The sequence below is a fragment of the Aythya fuligula genome, chromosome 1 (assembly GCF_009819795.1).
Source record: "Aythya fuligula isolate bAytFul2 chromosome 1, bAytFul2.pri, whole genome shotgun sequence".
NCBI lineage: Eukaryota > Metazoa > Chordata > Aves > Anseriformes > Anatidae > Aythya > Aythya fuligula.
The window spans coordinates 12,876,384-12,895,503 of record NC_045559.1 but is presented as its reverse complement, the minus strand read 5'-3'; the positions used below and the strand labels follow the sequence as shown (position 1 = coordinate 12,895,503).

General features: G+C 42.5%; 1 protein-coding gene across 1 annotated transcript in view; it reads left to right on the top strand.

The window, feature by feature from the left end:
* Positions 1-3,043, top strand: part of PTPN12 (protein tyrosine phosphatase non-receptor type 12) — a 76,669-nt gene extending 73,626 nt beyond the window's left edge. The window contains 2 exon segments of the mRNA XM_032199771.1: positions 1,002-1,118; positions 1,728-3,043. Of these exon segments, the coding sequence (XP_032055662.1) occupies positions 1,002-1,118; positions 1,728-1,789 (179 nt within the window). The 3' untranslated portion in view covers positions 1,790-3,043.
* The last annotated feature ends 16,077 nt before the right edge of the window (positions 3,044-19,120 follow it).

The window sequence follows — 19,120 nt, the reverse complement described above, 5'->3', positions numbered from 1 at the left end:
CAAAATACCTATATTCTACTGAACTATTTTTTTTCTGAACTTGGCTTCAGCTCAAAATATTTTAGACATATTTTCAGAACACGGTTGTTTCTGAAAGGGCTATTTCTAAAGTTTTTAATGTTTTCTGAGGAAGCAAGTTGTAAGTCAAATGTAAAACTTATTCTAGCATACCAAAATCGCTGAATTTTCATCTACATTACAATAAAAATATTTTTTGCCCTAATTAAATCCTTCCTGTGTTATGTTCATTAATTTATTCTGTGTTTATTCCTGTCATTACAAAACAAAGTTCAGTGGTGAGGATTTGTGGGGGAGTATGTATGTGTTGTGCATATTTACCAAAACATTAAATATATCTTTTGAAAAGGCTTTGGTAAGGGGGCAGTCTATCAATTCATGTTTAATTTTGCAGCAACCTGATTAAGCAAACTGCTTCAGCTGTAATCTTACTTTATCTGCCATGTATCTTATGTATGTATATACTTGAATGGGCTAGAAGACTCCACTTCAACCCACGTGTTAAATGCTTAGTTATTTTAACTTAGTTATTAGATAGTTATTTTTTAATGAAATCACTTTCAAAAGTATTACAGATTTGCTCATTGGAGGTTATGCAAGTAACGTAGTGTATAGTCACTTAACCTGTACTCTTAAGCACCTTTAGTTTAGAAGGAATATGGACAAATACATTTATATTGATGCATTAAATGGTACTGTGAAGTCTTGTAATTTAAAATATGCTTTCAAACTTGTTTAGAAAGAAGTTCTATGTTTGGTAAACAGCAGTGTGTCACTGGAATTGCTGAACATCTGCATCAAACAATTTTGAAGTGCATTTTTAAGAAATGAGAAAAATGTGCTGCTTAATCTTGATTTTTATAAACAGTATTTGATGTAAGTTGTATTTTAGACTAAGATGTTATTAAAAATAGCTTTCATGAAGTGCTGACTAGAAGAATGATACATTAAGAAGTGTATATATTTGTGTGTGTGTTTTCCAGGTCGTCCTGAAATAAGCAACAAAACACCAACTGATACTTTACCTCAGATTTCTTTTTCTGGTTCCGCTGATACAAGAGGTCAAATCTCAGAATTTCCTACAGAAATAACAGATATGGGTAATTACAATTCATTCAAAACTAATCACCTGATATTTTAAACACAAGATTCACTAACAATATTAGTTTGGATAGCTGCTACTAGTACCTTCCTTTCAACTTACTGACCAGAAAAACCCAGACAAATAAGCCTGCCTTGTTTCTTCAGCATCATTGACTGTTTTACTCAGAATGAGGAATTTAGGCTTTTATTTAAAAAAAAAAAAAAAAAAAAAAAAAAAAAAAGATTTTTAGGACCTAGAGAATTAGTCAACTAGGATAGAACTTCTGTAGAGCATTCAAAACTTTCAGAAATAATATCTGGGAAAAACTACTTAAGTACACAGGAGGGGAAAAAATAACAAAGGCTGTAATACTGTATCTTCTGAAATGTACCTCCCAAGTGAGGTTTAACTAGTGAAATATAATTATATACATCTTTTTGTGTTTTTATTTCTTATGGCCATAGTGCCTTTAGAACTCTTAATACCCACAAGCTAAGTTTTTAGCCTTGAGGGTAAACCTTTTATGTAAGAGCTGGAGCATGTCTTACAGTGACATGCCCCGTCAGTATTTGTGAGGTTTTGTTGTCTGGGTGGACAGAAATATTTAATATATGTGTTTCTTTAGGTTTTGGAAACCGTTGTGGAAAGCCTAGAGGACCAAGAGAGCCACCTTCAGAATGGACATGATCCAAGAACCAATGGACATACTATCAATAAATTATACTGGAAAACTCAAGTGCCACTGAGAACTAGAAAAACAGTATTCCACTTCTTTGAGGGGCAACTAACACAGAGCAGTGTAGATCTAACTACCAAATGGTACACTTTTACAGTACATCCCACGCAAAACCTTAAACATCGTTCACAACAGTGGATTCCAGTATTACAACTTAACTTTTTGCTGGGGCCATCTACCTGCCTTATTACACTTAGGAGAAAGTATTACATATGATTTATTTTGTAACTTCAAGTATTATTGCCTTAATGTCTTTTAACCCTGTTACACGCTGCTTGTAGACATATGTTAATATAGTAATACTTTTGACAGATTGTGTTTATGGACTACTTTTTGCTAACGTTTGATTACCATGTATGCATTATTTTGTATATGTACAGGGCAAGTAAGTATATAATTTGATAAAGTTTCAATCATAAAATATTAACAGAAGATGTAAGAAATCTCTGCATGATCTAAATTTTTGTGTACCTTATTTGTAAATTATTTGCCCTGAAGTTTTAGAAAATAGTTTTTTTGGTTTTGTTTGTTTTTTACAAAAATTGCTGGACACACACATCCAGAGTTGCAGGTTAGCAGAGATAAAGATTGTAATACATTTTGTAAATTGTAAGCAAAAGGTTATTTTTATATTATATACTGTTTAATTGTCAGACCTAATTTGTTCTGGTTTTCATCTAGTCATGGAGATTCAGTAAGTGCCTTGGAACAATATTGAATTCTCTTAGCCTGTGTATGTTACTTCAGTGTTTTGAATTCATCTGGAATTAGATTATCAAAAATATTTGTAAGTTTCTAGTATATTTGACCTGCCAGTAAAAGAGAAACCATTCTACATATTCAACACTCCTTAGTTTTCATTTTAACATTTGATCAGTTGCAATCAATAGAAGATTCATCTCTGTCAACTTTCTGTATAGTAGTTTTACAACTTCAGTGCAGCGTATTTCTAATTTGGGGAAAACCAGAACACACTGGTAAAAGGACTGTTTAAATACCACTGTCTTCTCTCACAATGGTGAATACCATTTTTGTTGTTCAGCGACTGTGTATGTAAAAAGCAACTTATATGAAGGTTCACGTAGAGCCCTTGCAGCTACACTGTATCTTGGCAATATATTATGTCAAGAGTTAATCCTTATAAGGATTCCTTACTTAAACTTTTCTGTAATAGAATCTTTAAATTAAAGAAAGTCAAAATCTCAGTATGGATGTTTTTACTCTTAGGGGGGAAAAAAAAAAAAGACTACTCAGAAGGAAGCCTAAGTGAAGCCTAAGAAGGATGGAGGTCTGGCTTAGCTTGTAACTTTTGTACTTGAGCACATATAGTGACCCTCAGGACTTTATTTTAAGTAACTACTCAAAGCTCTGGCTGGCAGTAATGCCAGATAAGTGAAGAAGCATCTTCAGAGGAAAAATGGTTATTTTAGCTAGTGAAACTATCTATTAATCTAAACTTTAGCCATGGAAACATTAGGTCTGATTTGCTACTTGTAACTTCAGGCATTAACTCGCCTTTAGCAGAGAGGCCCCAGATAGCTACCCCGTTACCACTTCCCGAAAGGTGTGTAACTTGCAGGTACTGTTTTTGATTATGGAATAATCACTGTGCATTTGGTACAGCCTGCCTAGCTCAGGAGCTTTTTTGAAGAATTGAGCGTGCTATAAATATTTAGCTTCCCCTGGATATCGTTCTACAATTGTCCATTTAAAAAAAATCAATCTTATATGCCATTTGAGCTAACCTCTGTCAACTGGCTGCCTTCTGTATAAACAGTTGAGAAAAATGGAGTGTCTTGCAGCTGGAAGAGTAAAGTCAGCCTGAACTTTGTTCCCCTTCACGTGCAGTGAAGCTTCAGCTTTGGCTGTCTCAGATCTTTTACAGTTTTGCATGACAGGCTGTCATTACCACTGGACAGTCCAAATCACTAACTTTTTTGAAATAGCTGTTAAGTAAGACTTCCAAATTTAAATGTATACTTTTTAAGGAACGTTTACGCCTTTTTCTATCTCAGGAAAATGTAAAACTATAGATTGTAGATAATATACTTTTCATATTAGAATTTCACTTAGAGCAATGGTTGACAAAAATCTGTGTGTAGTGTGTACAGGCCATCTTGGTCATGTTTAATTATGGTACATCTATGTTCATATTTGTACAACTAGGTTCATATTCTGTAAATTTGCATGGATTTATATTAGGAGGAAGAGATTTATATTATTGGGAAGAGTGGCTGGGAAGCTGCCTGGCAGAAAAGGACCTGGGGGTGTTTGTCAATAACATGAGCCAGCAGTGTGCTCAGGTGGCCAAGAAGGCCAACGGCATCCTGGCTGGTATCAGGAATAGTGTGGGCAGCAGGACCAGGGCAGTGATTGTCCCCCTGTCCCTCTGGTGAGGGCACACCTCGAGTCCTGTGCTCAGCTTTGGGCCCCTCACTGCAAGAAGGACATTGAGGTGCTGGTGCATGTCCAGAGAAGGGCAACAAAGCTGGTGAAGGGCCTGGAGCACGAGTCCTGTGAGGAGCAGCTGGGGGAGCTGGGGGTGTTTGGGCTGGAGATGAGGAGGATCACGGGAGACGTTATCGCGCTCTGCAGTTACTTCAGAGGAGGCTGTAGTGAGGTGGGGATCAGTCTGTTCTCCTGAGCAGGAAGCTGTAAGACAAGAGGATATGACCTCCAGTTGCACCAGGGGAGGTTTAGGGTGGGTTTTAGGAAAAATTTCTTGACTGAGAAGGTTGTGAGGCATTAGAGCAGGCTGCCCAGGGAAGTGGTTGAGTCACCATCCCTGGAGGCATTTAAAAGCTATGTAGATGTGGTGCTTAGGGAAGTGCTTTAGTACTAAGTTAACATCAAGTTGGGCTTGATGATCTGAAATGTCTTTTCCAACATAAATGATTCTGTGATTCTGTATCATATTCCAGATTGAGTCCATCGCAGGAACTCCTCAGCTTTGCTTTAGCAATATGAAATGGAAATTGTCCTCTGTTGTTTTTTCTATCCTTTGACAGGTCTATTTTGCAACTCACTGTTGTGCGCTCACATTCATCTGAATTTTATATTTTTACCTATTTTATTACGCTTAAACTGACAGTTCTAAGTGTAAGGCAGGGCCTGCCCAGTGTCCTAACAATTGTGGGTGGTAGAGATAGGCTTAGGGTTGGGTGCTGCATGCTGGATAGTTCTACCGTGTAACTTTGAAAAGTTATCCAGGCTAACAACTTCAAAAAAAAAAAAAAAAAAAAAAAAAAAAAAAAAAAAAAGCCCTTTCTTTGCTGTGGTTTAATTGAAATTGAACCAGAGAGGCTTAGAATGTTACACTGGACTTTGCAAATTATCACTGACATCCAGTTCTAGACCAAAAAATTTCTCCATAAGTATTGAAATCAGTCACGGAATAGTCTTTGTTCCCCCACGCCCCACCCACCCCAAAAGCACTCTTCAGTTTAAGTCTTAAAACCATTTTTATTTCTTTTTGTTTGCTAGGAGAGTCTGCATTTGCATGCAATTTTTCTTAAACAAGTTTCTGACTTGGCAACTGTGCAAAACAATGAAAAACCTGAAAGGTTTACCTCTGGGTTTTGTGTGTTGAAATCTTGGATTGGGTTTCTCTGGGGGCGAATTTCTAAAAGAACTGGTGCAGATGAAGTGGGACATAATGTCCAGGCAATGGTAACTGCATGCTGCTGGAGTAGTTGCTTTTAGCTGGAGGTCGTACTGCCTTCACGCGGTGTTCTGATGCCTGAATGCCTGTATACTTGGATCTGAACATTAAAACATCTGTTTGAAGCTGTGATCCCTACTGTGCCACATAGCACTTGGTATGAAGTGGTGATGTGCTATATAATTAGTGCAAATTCCCTGTTTTTAAGAGTAACGTTATCACTGATGGTTTACTTCTAGGTCACTTAACACATCAATGTGTTTTATCTGTTTCACTGTGCTGTTCACGTTCCTGGTCAGATTGTGGTGCTGGTGACAAGTGGCTCCCCCTGTGTTGTTTGGAGGGCTGTGGAGCAAGCAGAGCTACTTTAATCAAAGTCTAGCAGGGTTTTGGGTTGTGAAGGAGGAGCTGGGCAATGTCTCAGAGCATCTGCTCTTCAGTCAACCTGAGGACTGAGAAGATAATGGTGAGGAAAGGGAGATGGCAGCGTTAAGGTTATTGAAGCTCTGTGGGCACCCTTGGGATTCCTTGGCCAGTTCTGGGCAGGCCAAGGAATCTTGGAATCAAGGAATCAAAAGTTACTCGTCTCCTGGCTGGTGTGTGCCTGCTTCATGCGAGGCAGTGGGACAGTCCAGTGACACAGCAGTTCCGGTCATTGCAGCAAGGGAATAGCCATGTGAAAAGACGGCTGTGACACTGGTATCTGGGACAAAGCAATTTAAAGTTGGCTTTTAGTGTTTGCAGTCTGCAGGTATTTCTGTTGCTGACCTTCAAGAGAAATGAGGGCTAAGCAGAGGTAAGCCCTGGCTCATACAGCATGCTGTGGACACGGCCGTGTGCCTCCCAGCCTAGTTTGGCAGCTCAGCTGGGTTGGGAAAAGCTTACAAACCTGTCAGAGTTATCCCAAGGTATAACAGCCCAGACAGAAAGGCTTTTTGTTATTTTTCTGTTGACTTGTACTTAGAGGGGGAATAGAATAAAGAACTCCGGATTTCAGTACAGAAGTAGTTGAATCAAAATATGGTCATATATATAAGTACCTCTTAAAAGAATTTGCTTTAAAATTAAAATCTGTGTTGCCACTACTCAGTATCCCAATTTCATACTTGGCCTTTTGAAAATGTTCTGACACGACTGACAGTGAGCAAGCACAGGTTGCAGAGAAGTGTGCCTGTGTTGGGCGGTAGCTGACGGGGAAGTGGGTGAATTGGCCAGAGAATAACTTCAGAGGTAATTTTCAGTGTTAGCTGAAGGGTTTTTTTTTCCACTTTTAGCTTCTCAGAATAGTTTGAACAAGTAACATTAAGCAATTATGAATGTAAGCTGGCTTTATATGCAGCAAATTATTTGAAACTGATGAAATTGTACCACAGAATATTTCCCTTGAGAATAACGTGCAGAGGCAACCCGTGGATTTTAGGCCTGCACCCCGCCTCCACCAGGAGGTGCCCCTGCCCCAGCGCTGCTGGTTGCAGGGATGCTCCCAACCTGCTCCCCACTCAGCTTTTTCTTCTAATCCGCTTGAGGGGAGTGCGTTTCTTTCCAGTAGCCTTGTTGTCTGGATTTTAGTTACTTGAGAATTTGCTGTTCTGGTTTTCATTTTGCCTGAATCTGGCACCTGCATCTGTGTTTCCTTTTCAGCCATCTGGTGGGTTGCTTGTGGCTCCTGGTACGTGCTGGCCAGGTTAGGAGCTCTTGTTTGGGCAGGTGTGATACCTGATGTGAAGGGTGATAACGAAGCAAACCCAAAAGTACAAGAGCTTTCTTCTGCTCCAATCTTACTTTGCTGACTTTGCTATAAGGAAACAATCCCACATGGGATCGGTTCTGCCATGGGGTCACTGGGACAGAGCTGCTTAGGGAGCAGGATTCAGACTTTTTGGGGGTTTTATGTTTCGGTCATGTGCACAAAGTGCTCTATATTTGCACCAATATAACATCAAATCAACAGACAAATGAAAGAAGCCAAATAAAAAACTGACACTGTCCTAACAGCATTTATTTTTTGTATTATTATTTCCAAATGTTATTTCTCTAAACTGGAGAGGGCAGAGAGAACCTAGTCCTTAACACAGTTTAAATGCAAAGTGTAAATACTGGACACAATCGTCCTGGTGCTTCATGGTGCTTTGATTTTTTTTTTTCTTTTTCCATGACATCAGATTACCTAAAAATGAATTTATTAAGCCTTATAGGAGCTTGTGGGCTGAGGAGTCACACATGAATCCTAGGTAGGAAGGCAGCTGATCAAAAGCTGCATACTTTTCCCAAAGCAATTCCTTTTGGTTTGATTTTGTTTCTCTTTTGGCTAGGCTGTAAGTGTGGGCTGATTTAACTTCAGTGTGGTGTTGGTCTGCTCTTCCTCAGCTTCCATATGACATGAAGGGAGGGGACAAAGAGGATGGAGCCAGGCTCTTTTCAGTGGTGCCCAGTGCCAGGACAAGAGGCAATGGGCACAAACAGGAACACAGGAGGCTCAGCCTGAACACCAGAGCACTTCTGCGCTGTGTGGGTGACTGAGCACTGGCACAGGCTGCCCACAGAGGCTGTGGGGTCTCCTCCTTGGAGACCTTCAGAAGTCACCTGGACTTTCCTGGGCAGCCTGCTATGAGTGTCCCTGCTTGGGCAGGGGTTGGAGCAGCTGGCCTCCAGAGGGCCCTGCCAGCCTCAGCCATGCTGTGATTCTGTGATTATTTGACATTTGGGTGGAAAATACACCTTCAGGCCAAACTTGATGCTTCTAAATTCAAGGCACAGTAGCACTCTGTGATAAGAAATAAAGACAATGTGTGCAATCTGCACAGGATTATGCTGTAAGTATCTCAGTAAAGGAAAGTTCTTAAACAGTGAAATGGCTTTGGGAGGGCGATGAAGGAAACTTGCAAACTTGAGGGGCAGCATGGAAGACATAGAGTTGGTATTAAAACTCGGAGAGGATCATGAAGGCCTAGCAGGTCAGCTACACCAAAGCTGATCTCTTAGAACTACAAAAAGGGCAAAATTAAGCTTGTGGAGTATGTTGGAGCTGAAAACAACACTGTGTTAAGTATGATGACACCAGCAGAGCAGGGGGGAAGACGAGAGTCAGAAGAATGAGGATGTGATATGCTTGGCAAGTCCGGAGGGCAGCTGCTCTCATGGTGTCAACAAGACAATTTTCTTTGTGCAGGTGCAATGAGATGGAAGATGGGCAGGAGCTCTAAGAAGATTAAATCTTGTATGTTCAGCAGAAAAGACGTGCAAGATCTGACTAGCCTAAATCAGGGCCTGGAGAGAAGTCTGGGTGGAAGGGAATGGGCATCAGGGATGGTTGGGGTGGTGGCAGCAAGCACAAAGGAGGGAAAAATGAGCAGAATAAGGAAAATGGAGGAGGAAACATCCAATTAAGCCAAATGGAGATTCATCCGATGGCTAGGTAAGGAGAGAGAAAAGAAGATGTGTAACACCTTTGTGCAGGAGGAGACAAATCTGGATGATGGGAGCACACCTTTGTGACACGAGTTTGTTAGAGACTGCTCGGGGTACCCACACCTAAAAGGCCTGAGGGGGGGGAGGCATCTGAAGGGCACCGAGAGGGTTAAAAAGAGGGAATTCAGGAACAGGGAAAATCCTTATTCCCTGGGAATAATGATTTTCAGGACAGTGAGGAGGAAAAGGATCCAGCGTTTGGTGCATCTGAAATCAGACTTCAGAAATGATTCCAAAGAGTATGAGAAATAAGCTGGTTTGGGCATAGTCCTAAGGGATGTGTCAGGAGATGGGCTGAGGAAGTGAGCATAGAGGTGAAAATAAAATATGCCATAAGTTTAGAGAGGCAAAAAGCTCAAGCATTACATATATGTGCACGCACCCACACAGACATTAAGGAGTGTGCTATGAGGGGAAAGGAGAGCGTTAAGGGAAAGACAGAGCTTTAAGGGGAAAAAAGACAGCGAGATGGGGTTAGGATGGAATTGAGGGCAAACAAAAATGGAGGAGGAAAGGAGAAATACATCTGCTGCGAGATGGGTGACATTTAGAAGAGGTAAATGAGTGGGAGGAAATGGTGCATTTCGCAGTTCCTTATAATCATCTGAGGGCAGAAGCAGAGAATTTGAGGAGTTGAATCAGAGTTATTTCAGCTTCTACAGGCCCCCACCCTCACCTGTCATCATGGCTTCTGAGTAAAGATCCCTGCCACGTTTTCCCTTAAACCTGTGCATGTGAAGGTTTAAGACACTTAGGAAATGTTTTACCTCTCTTTCTGTAAGGATGAACTTTGTGGCATACATAGAGACCCAGAGTGAAAAGCTGTGGAAAACCTAAATAACAGAAAAATGCTCAAGGTCCAAACCTCTTCCAACCTGACCCCCAGCTGAACCTCAATGGCTGACATCTGTGCTTTGTTGGGGATGTAGCCATTGAGATATGCATATGGTCGTTCTGGCTTTATCATAAGGTTTATCATGATCTTTGGTGTCCACAACATGCTACCACTGTGTGAATTTGTGTACATATTCATTGCAGCCATTAGCTCTCCTGATGCACATAAAACCTACAGAACTCCTGCAGAACTTCTGGAAGTCACACGTTGTGCATTGTCAGGGCTCCACTTTGTTAGTGGTGTTGTAATTCGGTCTGCAAGTCTTACAAGCTACACCTGGCATGAACGTGAGGTCGGTGCATGGCTACACAATAAAACGTGAATACAATAAACATGGCTATACAATAACACACAATAAAACCACTGCCACTCCTGCTGCTGTTGAAACTCCATTTGAAAACGTACAGGTACATGCCCAGCTTTTTAGAAGCCTGCTTCTTTCTTACTTGATTCTTGATTCCAGGGCACGGTGTTTGGGTTGATCAGAGGCTTTGCTTGCTTTCTGAGTTACTCTGCCCCCGGGCATGACAAGCAGCTCTGAAGAAAAGGGAGCTGGAGGAGGAGGAGCTGGGGGCTAAGGGCTGTGCACAATTCAGTATTCATGTAACCAAGTATGCAAGCATATGCAATTATACACAACTGTCATTCAGGGATTTTTTGGTCTTAATAAATATGCTTAAGAGAGGGGTGCCATTCCAGCAGTGTACACAAGCTGCAGTTGCTGCAGCCCTCTGCCAAAGGAGGGCCTTTCACGTGGTCCTGAAACGTTCTTCCCAGTGTTACCTGAGGAGCTGAAGTGGCTTCCTGGAAGGTTTTGCTGTGTGGGCTAAAAAGCAGGGCTAAATGCAAGGAATGCATGAAATGAGGACGCGTACGGCTGGGGCAAGCCAGAGCAATGCCCGGCCCGGCTCCTCGGCGTGCTCTGAGCCTGTGCAGCTGGTTACAGGGTGTGCTGCAGTTAGTAGGCGCCTCCAAGCAACACTCAGTGGAAGCCAGGCTCTCTCTGGTGTGACTTTCTGACCGTTTCAGTTCCCTTCTGCAATCCTGTACTGTCCCCATCCAGCCTCCAGACCTGTACCGGATCTGGATCTATCCCTTCCCACACCACGCGTGGCACAAGCTCAGCGCTCTCGCTCCCTGTGCAGTCAATGAGCGAAGGAAATCTCATTTGCCTGTGTGCCCACAGCTCACAGCCCAAACTTCTGGGGTAAGCTGGCTTCTCTGGAAGAGGTTTAGCTGAAAACATCTTTTGTTTTGCTCCAAGTTGTCGTTACCGTAACAGTTTGCTTTACCCACTTGACTCTTTCCTCCGTAGCTCACTGGAAATGTGATGTGTCTGCATGAAGAACTCACTGTGGTGATGCCAAGCCAAGAAACGAGTTTTGCATTTTGGCTTAAATCCTGCAAACAGTTTTGTGAGTGACTTTTGCCTGTAGGCAGCCATGGGGAGCTCAATGAGCCTATTCATCTGCAGCTAGGCATGCGTGTCCAGGTTTGCAGGTTGGGGCTCTAACAGGGCAAGCGGTTAGGGCTGTGGGCAGTGCGATGGAGCACTGAGTTTCAGCCAGTGAAGTGGAAATTCCTTCATATCCATGCTTCCTGCTTTGATCAACAGAGTTACAGTCCTCAGTGCAATTAGAATGCAGTCTTTCAAGATGGTAGGGCCAAATTCACATGGAGAACTTGACTGTCAAGGCAAATGAAGACTTTGTTCCAAGAGCATCCCACTGCTAAAACACGAAGCACCGAAGTCTGTGCTGAGTGGCTCTGTTGATGGCTGTGCTCACTCATCAGCAGAAGATGACTTGTTTAAATTTTTATTAACCCTTTTTCTCTCACTGTTTTTTGTTGGTTTTGGGGTTTTCTCGAGTGATTTATTGTTGGAGTGAGCCTGGCGAAGCTGGCAGAAGGAGGACAAATCTCAAGAGGAAGCCTGCCAGCTCTCTGCTGTCCCGTGGTAGTTGCTGAACATCTCCGACTTGCTGCATCTCTGAAGTAGGCTCACAATTCACTGTGCATACTCTATGCTGAACATAACCATGCAATATTACTTGCACATTGTGTTCTCAGCACTGCCCAATATACTTCTCTGTTTCAGGATTTCAATTCTATTAAATCTACCTCCCATACACTGAATGCAATTGTTTTGTTTTAAGTAAGGGAAGGCCGGGTCTGCTGGAGCCTAATTCCACCTGTTCCTGTGATAGCTGAACACAACCGAAGCCAACAGTTGAAGGTTGGCAATTAAAAAAAAAAAAATAATAAAAAGCATCTATTCTATGTTTCATAAGATACAGTCTAAAAAATGAAGCAACCATCACTGTGAACTTCATAAGGAATCCAGCGTTGCATTTGCAATGGTTGTGAACAGTCCGTGCCACTAGGGTGCTCTTGGGGCAGCACGTGTGCAGTGGTTTGTACAGGTTCATTATCAAGTGACTCATAACCGGGGTCACGGGGCTGCTGCGGGGTGAGTTGTGAGTGCTCCAGAAGCAAAACAAGTTGCCTGGAAGGAGAACCTCATCCAAAACATGTTCACAAATTGTCGTGGTCTCTGCTTGGTGCACGGTGAGAAATAAATGTCAGGGTCAGGAAGAATGAGGAGTCTGGGGAGAAGTGGGAAAACTGAATCGCTGAATCGGGGCAAGTACAGGAGGGCAGCGTCAGTGCCTCAGTGCCTGTGGGCAAGGAAAGGCTGAAGTGAACCCGTTCAGCAGGTTCCCAGTTTTGTAAGATCCTCGAGGGGCAGGAGAGGTGTGGTTAGGTAACAGGAATGCAGCACAAGGAAGACGCTGCTATTAAACGAGTGGCTGGGGGTTGAATTTCTACACAACATGCACTTATACGCTTGCCTTTTTTTGTCTTTTTTTTTTTTTTTGTCTTTTTTTTTTTTTTTTGCCTGAACAGGCCCTGGGAAAGATTACTCCCCAGGGTGGGAGAAAAAACGGTGGTGGGGATAAGTAAGTAAGGATAAGCTGATTCATGAAACATCCTGGGGGAGGTGGAGAAAGGAAGAATGATGATTTCAGGATGCTGTCACATGTAGGTTTTGGGACCTTAGTGTGACACCTGAACAGTGGCAATTTGATATCATTACTCTGCAATGAAGATATATTTTTTCTAAATGTCTGCTAACATGCCATCCACTGATAAGAAGGAAGCAATACAAGTAATTCCTGTGAGGTAAATCAGCCCTTATTGTACTTTGACTAGGGGAACAACTGACAGCTCCCAAAAGTGTTGCTGACCAGCTCTGTCCCCTTCTATCTTCAGACAGCAAATAAATACAAGGTTAGTGATGCTGGAAAGAGCACTGGATTGTGTTGTTTGGGCATTGTTGGTTTTTTGTTGTTGTTGTTTGTTTGTTTTTTGACTCCACCCATTTGGAAACAATTTTTCAGACCCTACGAAACTACTCTCTAAGGGTAAATTAGTTTTTCATGTTGTGGATGCTGTGTGGTGCCTAAGCTTCTCCTGAATTTAACTCTCCCTCATTTCCCCCTTGCATTTTCTCTGCCAGAGCCCCAGATTCACGTAGCAGTAAGCCCAGAGAGCACACCAGTGTCCAGGACTTCCCATACACACACACTTTGGGTGTGTTACTCAGCTGGGGGCAGTTCCTGTCTCCGTGGGGTTTGTGCAGATGTGCCGAGCAAGCACGTACAGCACCTCTTCGTTGGGTGACACAGGTCTGTGTCTGCGTGAAGCCGTTCCCATCCATTTCCCTCTGTTTCTCCCCGCTCAGCCTCCACAGAGGCCTGCAGGAGCCCGGAGCCCGCAGGGAGCAGCCCCCGGGCCTGTCTGTGGGAGGTGGCAGATCCTGCCTGAAGCATGGCTGCAACCTGGGGCTCCCTGTCCCAGAGCTGCTGGCATTCCTGCCCCCAAGCCAGGGCAAGACTGTGCAAGCACCGCCGTACCCTACAAGCACTCCTTTACCTCAGCAGGCTGGGAGGAGCCAGATCAACACCCGCCTTCCAGACAGCGACCTGAGTCCGATGGTGCTTTGTGAGACGTGCATTAATGTTACTCGTTCCACCAGGACTGGAGTCCTGAGCCCTCAAATGCCATCCAGTACATACATTTAAACATTTTGGGTGACCTTATTCAATGTAAATACGTCCCAATGAGATGTAAGTGTGGTGTCTTCTACTTAAACCCAGCCTGCAGTCCTTGTGAGGTGCTTTTCTAATGCTACAGTCTAGAAACTCGGGGCAGAAGGATCCAGCTATGTTGATGTTATGGCAAATGACATCAACAAGGAAGTTATGGCAGATGTGTTTCTACTTGTGTTTGTCTTGGATTAATCATTTCCCAGAACCACCAAGGCCATGGGCCCGAAGAGCTGCTGCTTCTAATGTGGAATAAAATTTGTATGTAAAGAGAAAGCTCTTTATCGGGGGTTTGCCTTGTAGATATTTGTTGCTTATCTGAGTGAGAAGCTGAGGTGAGCAGTGAAAGGTTAACTGCTACTTGTAATAGCCACTTTTATATATAAGCTAAGAAATACAAACTGCTACTCTTCAATTACGTGTTGGTCTCAAAGACACAAGACCTGCATTTCATAGAACTAAAGGGACTGCAAAAATTGTCTCTGAAACAGCAGAGCTGTTTTGCCTCTAGGGATGGAGGGACAAAAACCATGAACAAATCCACCTGGGCCACAGTTTTTAAAAGAAACAATGGCAACCTACTGAGAAATAAATCACCGCTTCCATCACAGAAAGTGCTCATAACGGAGGGAAGAAAGGAGTGCTTTTAAAGGGGTGGTTTCAGAGGCTTACCTTTATTCCATCCTAGTTGCACATGCATGGGGTGGCCAGACCAGCTGTGGCTACTTGCTCCACACCTTCGTGCCCCTTGTACAGGCACAAGGACTCCAAACAACCACTGGCAGCTCCTTGTTGCTGCAGCTGAGTAGCTGTATTTATTTATTTATTATTTTTTTCTCTGTAAGGAAATTTGTGAAGCATATTTAGATGCAATTCTTGCACAATTAGCTGCTGTCCTTTCTCTCAGGAAAATACCCTCATGCACTCCAGCCCCAGAGGAGCCATCTGGGCTTGAGAACGTCTGGCTCCGAATCAGCCAAGCTCTGTCTGTCGTTGGAGGGGACATGCCAGCTTGGACAGCATGTCCATTAGCATTTTGGCTTTTCTTGTTCCCAGAGCCACAGCAACATGCACTGGACACTCACCAAAGGGCTCTTCCTCTGGGTGGTATGGGTGAAAGGAACCAGATTCAATTTGGATGAAGGTAAGATATTAATACTCAGGATATTAATACTCTGGTAGCTCTCTCCGTGGCCTTCACATTGCAGCTGTGAACCTGCTGCATTACTGGGGTCACGTCTCTTGGTGTTACCTGGTCGAGGCTGCAGTCACCCTTTCCTGCTTCTTTGGCTTGTTCACTCTGAGTCAAACACAATGTGAAAATGAATCAGCTGTTGTCATCATGTGAAGCAGCACTTTGTTCAAGGGACTTTAACTTTTCTAAAATCTGCAGTGGACAGCAATGGATTTTCAAGGATTTTGCTCAGGAAAGTCATTGTCTAGATTTAACATTGTTTTTTCCTCCTGCTTTTCAACTCTGTAACACCCTACTGTGATCATTTTTAAAGATATACACGAGCAAGCGTGTGCTACAGCCTCTATAAGACAAAACATTCAACAAATCTTTTAGCACATTCTAGCACATCTGGTGCTGAAACTGCTGAGTATTGCTTCTGCATATAGGAAAAAAGTTATTACAACAGCTGGGAAAAAAAAAAAAAAAAAAAAAAAAGACAAAGTGTCTTGATTTATTTAGATAAAACTGCCTGTAGCTCCTTTCTTCAGAACAGCAGCAAAAGCCTGAGATAAAGTATTGACAGTCTGAACTAGGAAAGCTTGGTAATTTCAACTCAGCCCTAGAAAAGAGTTCAAAGGTTTTGAGAGAGTGGATACTGACAGTAAGAGCTCTCCAGGGAGTTCTGGGTGTGGGTGATAAAGAATCTGGCATCTGAATGCCAGAAATCTGGGCTTCTCTGCAAAATCTTTGTAACTTAAAAACAAACAATCAAACAAAAGATAAAATTTCTTATGGTCTAGACATCTTTAGTATAAAAGCTTCAGTTTCCTTTTACTTGCTGACAGCCACTGGATTGTGCTTTATTCCCTCTGGGGCACATGGAACATATGAAAAGAAAATATGTTCTCCAGCTTCATGATAAAACCTTTCAGATGTCAGCTGCTTTTCCTGAACACCATCAGAGGCCGAATAAGCCACCTCTCCAGATGAAGATACAGTATGCCTTGATCACGCTGTCATTTAAGCAGGTTTGTTGGGAACCGTTTATAACTGGGCGGTAGCTGGAGCCACTCTTCTGTTCGTGACACAGCGCATGACAGGGCTGGAGGTTATGCGCAGTCCCAATGAACTCTGCAAAGATTCTGATTTAGGTTTTGACATGGGGTATAACCCAAGTACTTACTGAGAATGGATAATGCATTTTGGAAGAGCTCACATCACTGTACCTCTCATGGTTCAGAGGGAGAATTGCTCTTTTGCTTATCAAACCCTACCTATGCATATGTCACAGAAACACAGAGAGCTGAGGCTGGCAGGGCCCTCTGGAGGCCAGCAGCTCCAAGCCCTGCCCAAGCAGGGACAGCCAGAGCAGGCTGACCAGGACCACATCCAGGTGACTTTTGAAGGTCTCTGAAGAGGTCCAGATATCTCCACAACCTTACCAGCTTGGTTGAATTCATGTTGACTACTCCTGAAGATATGTATGTATATATGTACATGTATATATATGTGTGTATATGCATGTTTTGTAATGTCAGCATTATAGCTACAAAGAACTTCATTTACATACAAAAAAGGTGGTGTCTGCTAAGAAATTTTTATATCTTTATTGCATCTCCAACAGGCTTTGAAAACACAGGCCCATAAGACAACATTCTTTCACCCTTCAGTCTCAGTCCTAACCCTGCTGGTTACCCCTAAGAGGACTACCCATCTGTCTTCAGCCTTGTTGATCATTTTTCTTCTCAGCTCTCCATTGCATTAATTTCTTGCAGATAAACTCAGCTGAAGCATCCATTTCCCTCAGGGGTAGGTATTCTCCTTGTTGCTTTTACCACTACAGCTTGAATTCAGCTGAGCAGTAGCTGAGGCACAGTTAGAAATAGTAAGAAGGGGCAGGAAAATGCTGAACTTCGTGAACTTGTAACTCTATCACCCCACTCTTTGTGAAGAGACTGCACTTTAGGAACAAAAGACGAAAGTGCTGGTTGGAACATATGACACGAGAGAGTGCTGACTGCAGAGCTGGGCTTTGTGGCCTCTACCATGCAAGAATTTTACCCCTTACAGGGGAAGGCTTGGAAATCTACACTCAGAGATTGAAAAAAAAAAAAAAAAAAAAAAAAAAAAAAGCATATAAGGAAGACGTTGTAAAGAGGTTGTAGATTTTGCAGGCACACACAACTGACGGTTGATAATAGGGGCTGTAATTGATTGTGGACTGACAGGGGAGCACTTGACTAAAATCTAAGTAATGCTCAGCTTTTTAGAAAGATCTTGGGAATACATCATATTTTTGAAAATATTTTGGTATTTTCACTGCCAGTAAACCAGCAAATGATTAGATTGAAGGACACGTTGATACAAGGTTGTTTGATAAAACCAGGATTTACAAAATTGTTCATCATTGTTATAACAGAGATTGATAAAACACAATAGTTAAAACCAAACTAGAGCCAAAATCAGTTGTGAAGCCCACAGCTGATGCAAGACTCCTGTTGCAAGTCTCACGTAGAATTTACAAGCTGATATTAAAGAAAGGATGAGATATGAGGCTATTTTAAGCCCAGGCAGACACAGTTCAGCTTATTTGTTCCCTTGTTCCTGGAAATGTGGCCACTGCAGTGCCTGTCCCAGGCAATAGGTGCTGACTCTTGTGCCTGCTGGAGGGAAGGAGATGACCCGCAGCTCCTTCTCTCTGCTACTTTCGAAGCAGCCTGCAGCAGAGGGAAGGCTGGTGACTTCCAGGCACAGTGAGGCAAAGCCCTGGTGGCACAGCCTGCAGGATGGGCACTTTCCTGCCACCTCCTTTTGACTAAGGATAGGGCCAGGTAATCTTTCCCTAGCAGCCGCGGTACATATAACACAGGCAGGTTTAGACTCTGAGGTATGTTCTTTAAAAACGCCAATAGGGTATGGTGAATAAATCTTACTGTGGTCAGACCCTGAAGGAATTTAAGTGGAGGTAGCTATAATGATAGTGGTCCCTAAGGGAAATGAGAACATGACTGGTAGTGTAACTACCTGTACAGGCCTGGCTGGACCAGGAGAGACAGCAGAGCACCCAAATGTCAGTGAGGAGGGTGGGAACCTGCAAAAACTCCAGTCACAAACCAGAGGCTTCTAACTAAGTATTTACTGAAACAATAAATTGAGTAAAGCTTTTGTTCCACTATTTTTCCCTAAATGTAAGGAAACTGAGGTTTGCTTGACTTGCTAGTTTATTTAGTTTTTGCTTCCATACTGATATTTTAATCATTTTTTTCCTTATGAAAAAATCTTAAGGATGTTTCAAATAGTCTACATTTTTGGATGCTACGAAGACAACAGCAAAGCAAATTATCTTTTCAAATGTAAGAGAAAATATAAATGGGAATAGTCTATATCGATACCTTCCAAGTCTGCTCCATTGCTGCAATTGTTATATATCAGAAAAAGAAATACAGGAGCTTAGGCATTTCACGTTAAATACAAGTGAGGGGAAAAAAAAAAAAAAGCCATCATAAAGATTTAAGAGGTGTTGGGCAGTAAGATGTAGGTATTTGGAAAAAAAATATTAAATGATCTGATTATTGTAGGTCCTCTCTGAAGTGTAAAATCCCTTCTGTGGTTTTTATGGATTCTAAAAAGTGTTGGCAGATGAACACTGCAATAAAAAGCATTACTGGCCCCAGCTGTCTTGTCTGCCCCTCTTCCCAGCGCCTAACCCTCTATCCCCTGAGCAGCCAGAAAGGAGACACGTTCTTCAGCTCATCCTGTGAAAAAAACAAAAAAACAACAAAAAAGAACCGCTTTTTAGCATAAACCCAGCTTTGTCACCTGTTTCACTGAAGATGCTGGGCTGTGTGTGCACACTGCTTTGGCGGGGAGGAACTTCCAATTTTTTCCAGTCTGCTGTGAAGGATTTGAGAGCACAATGGTGGATGGAAATTCTTAAGCCACTGCAGCAAGACTTATTACACTGTCAACAGC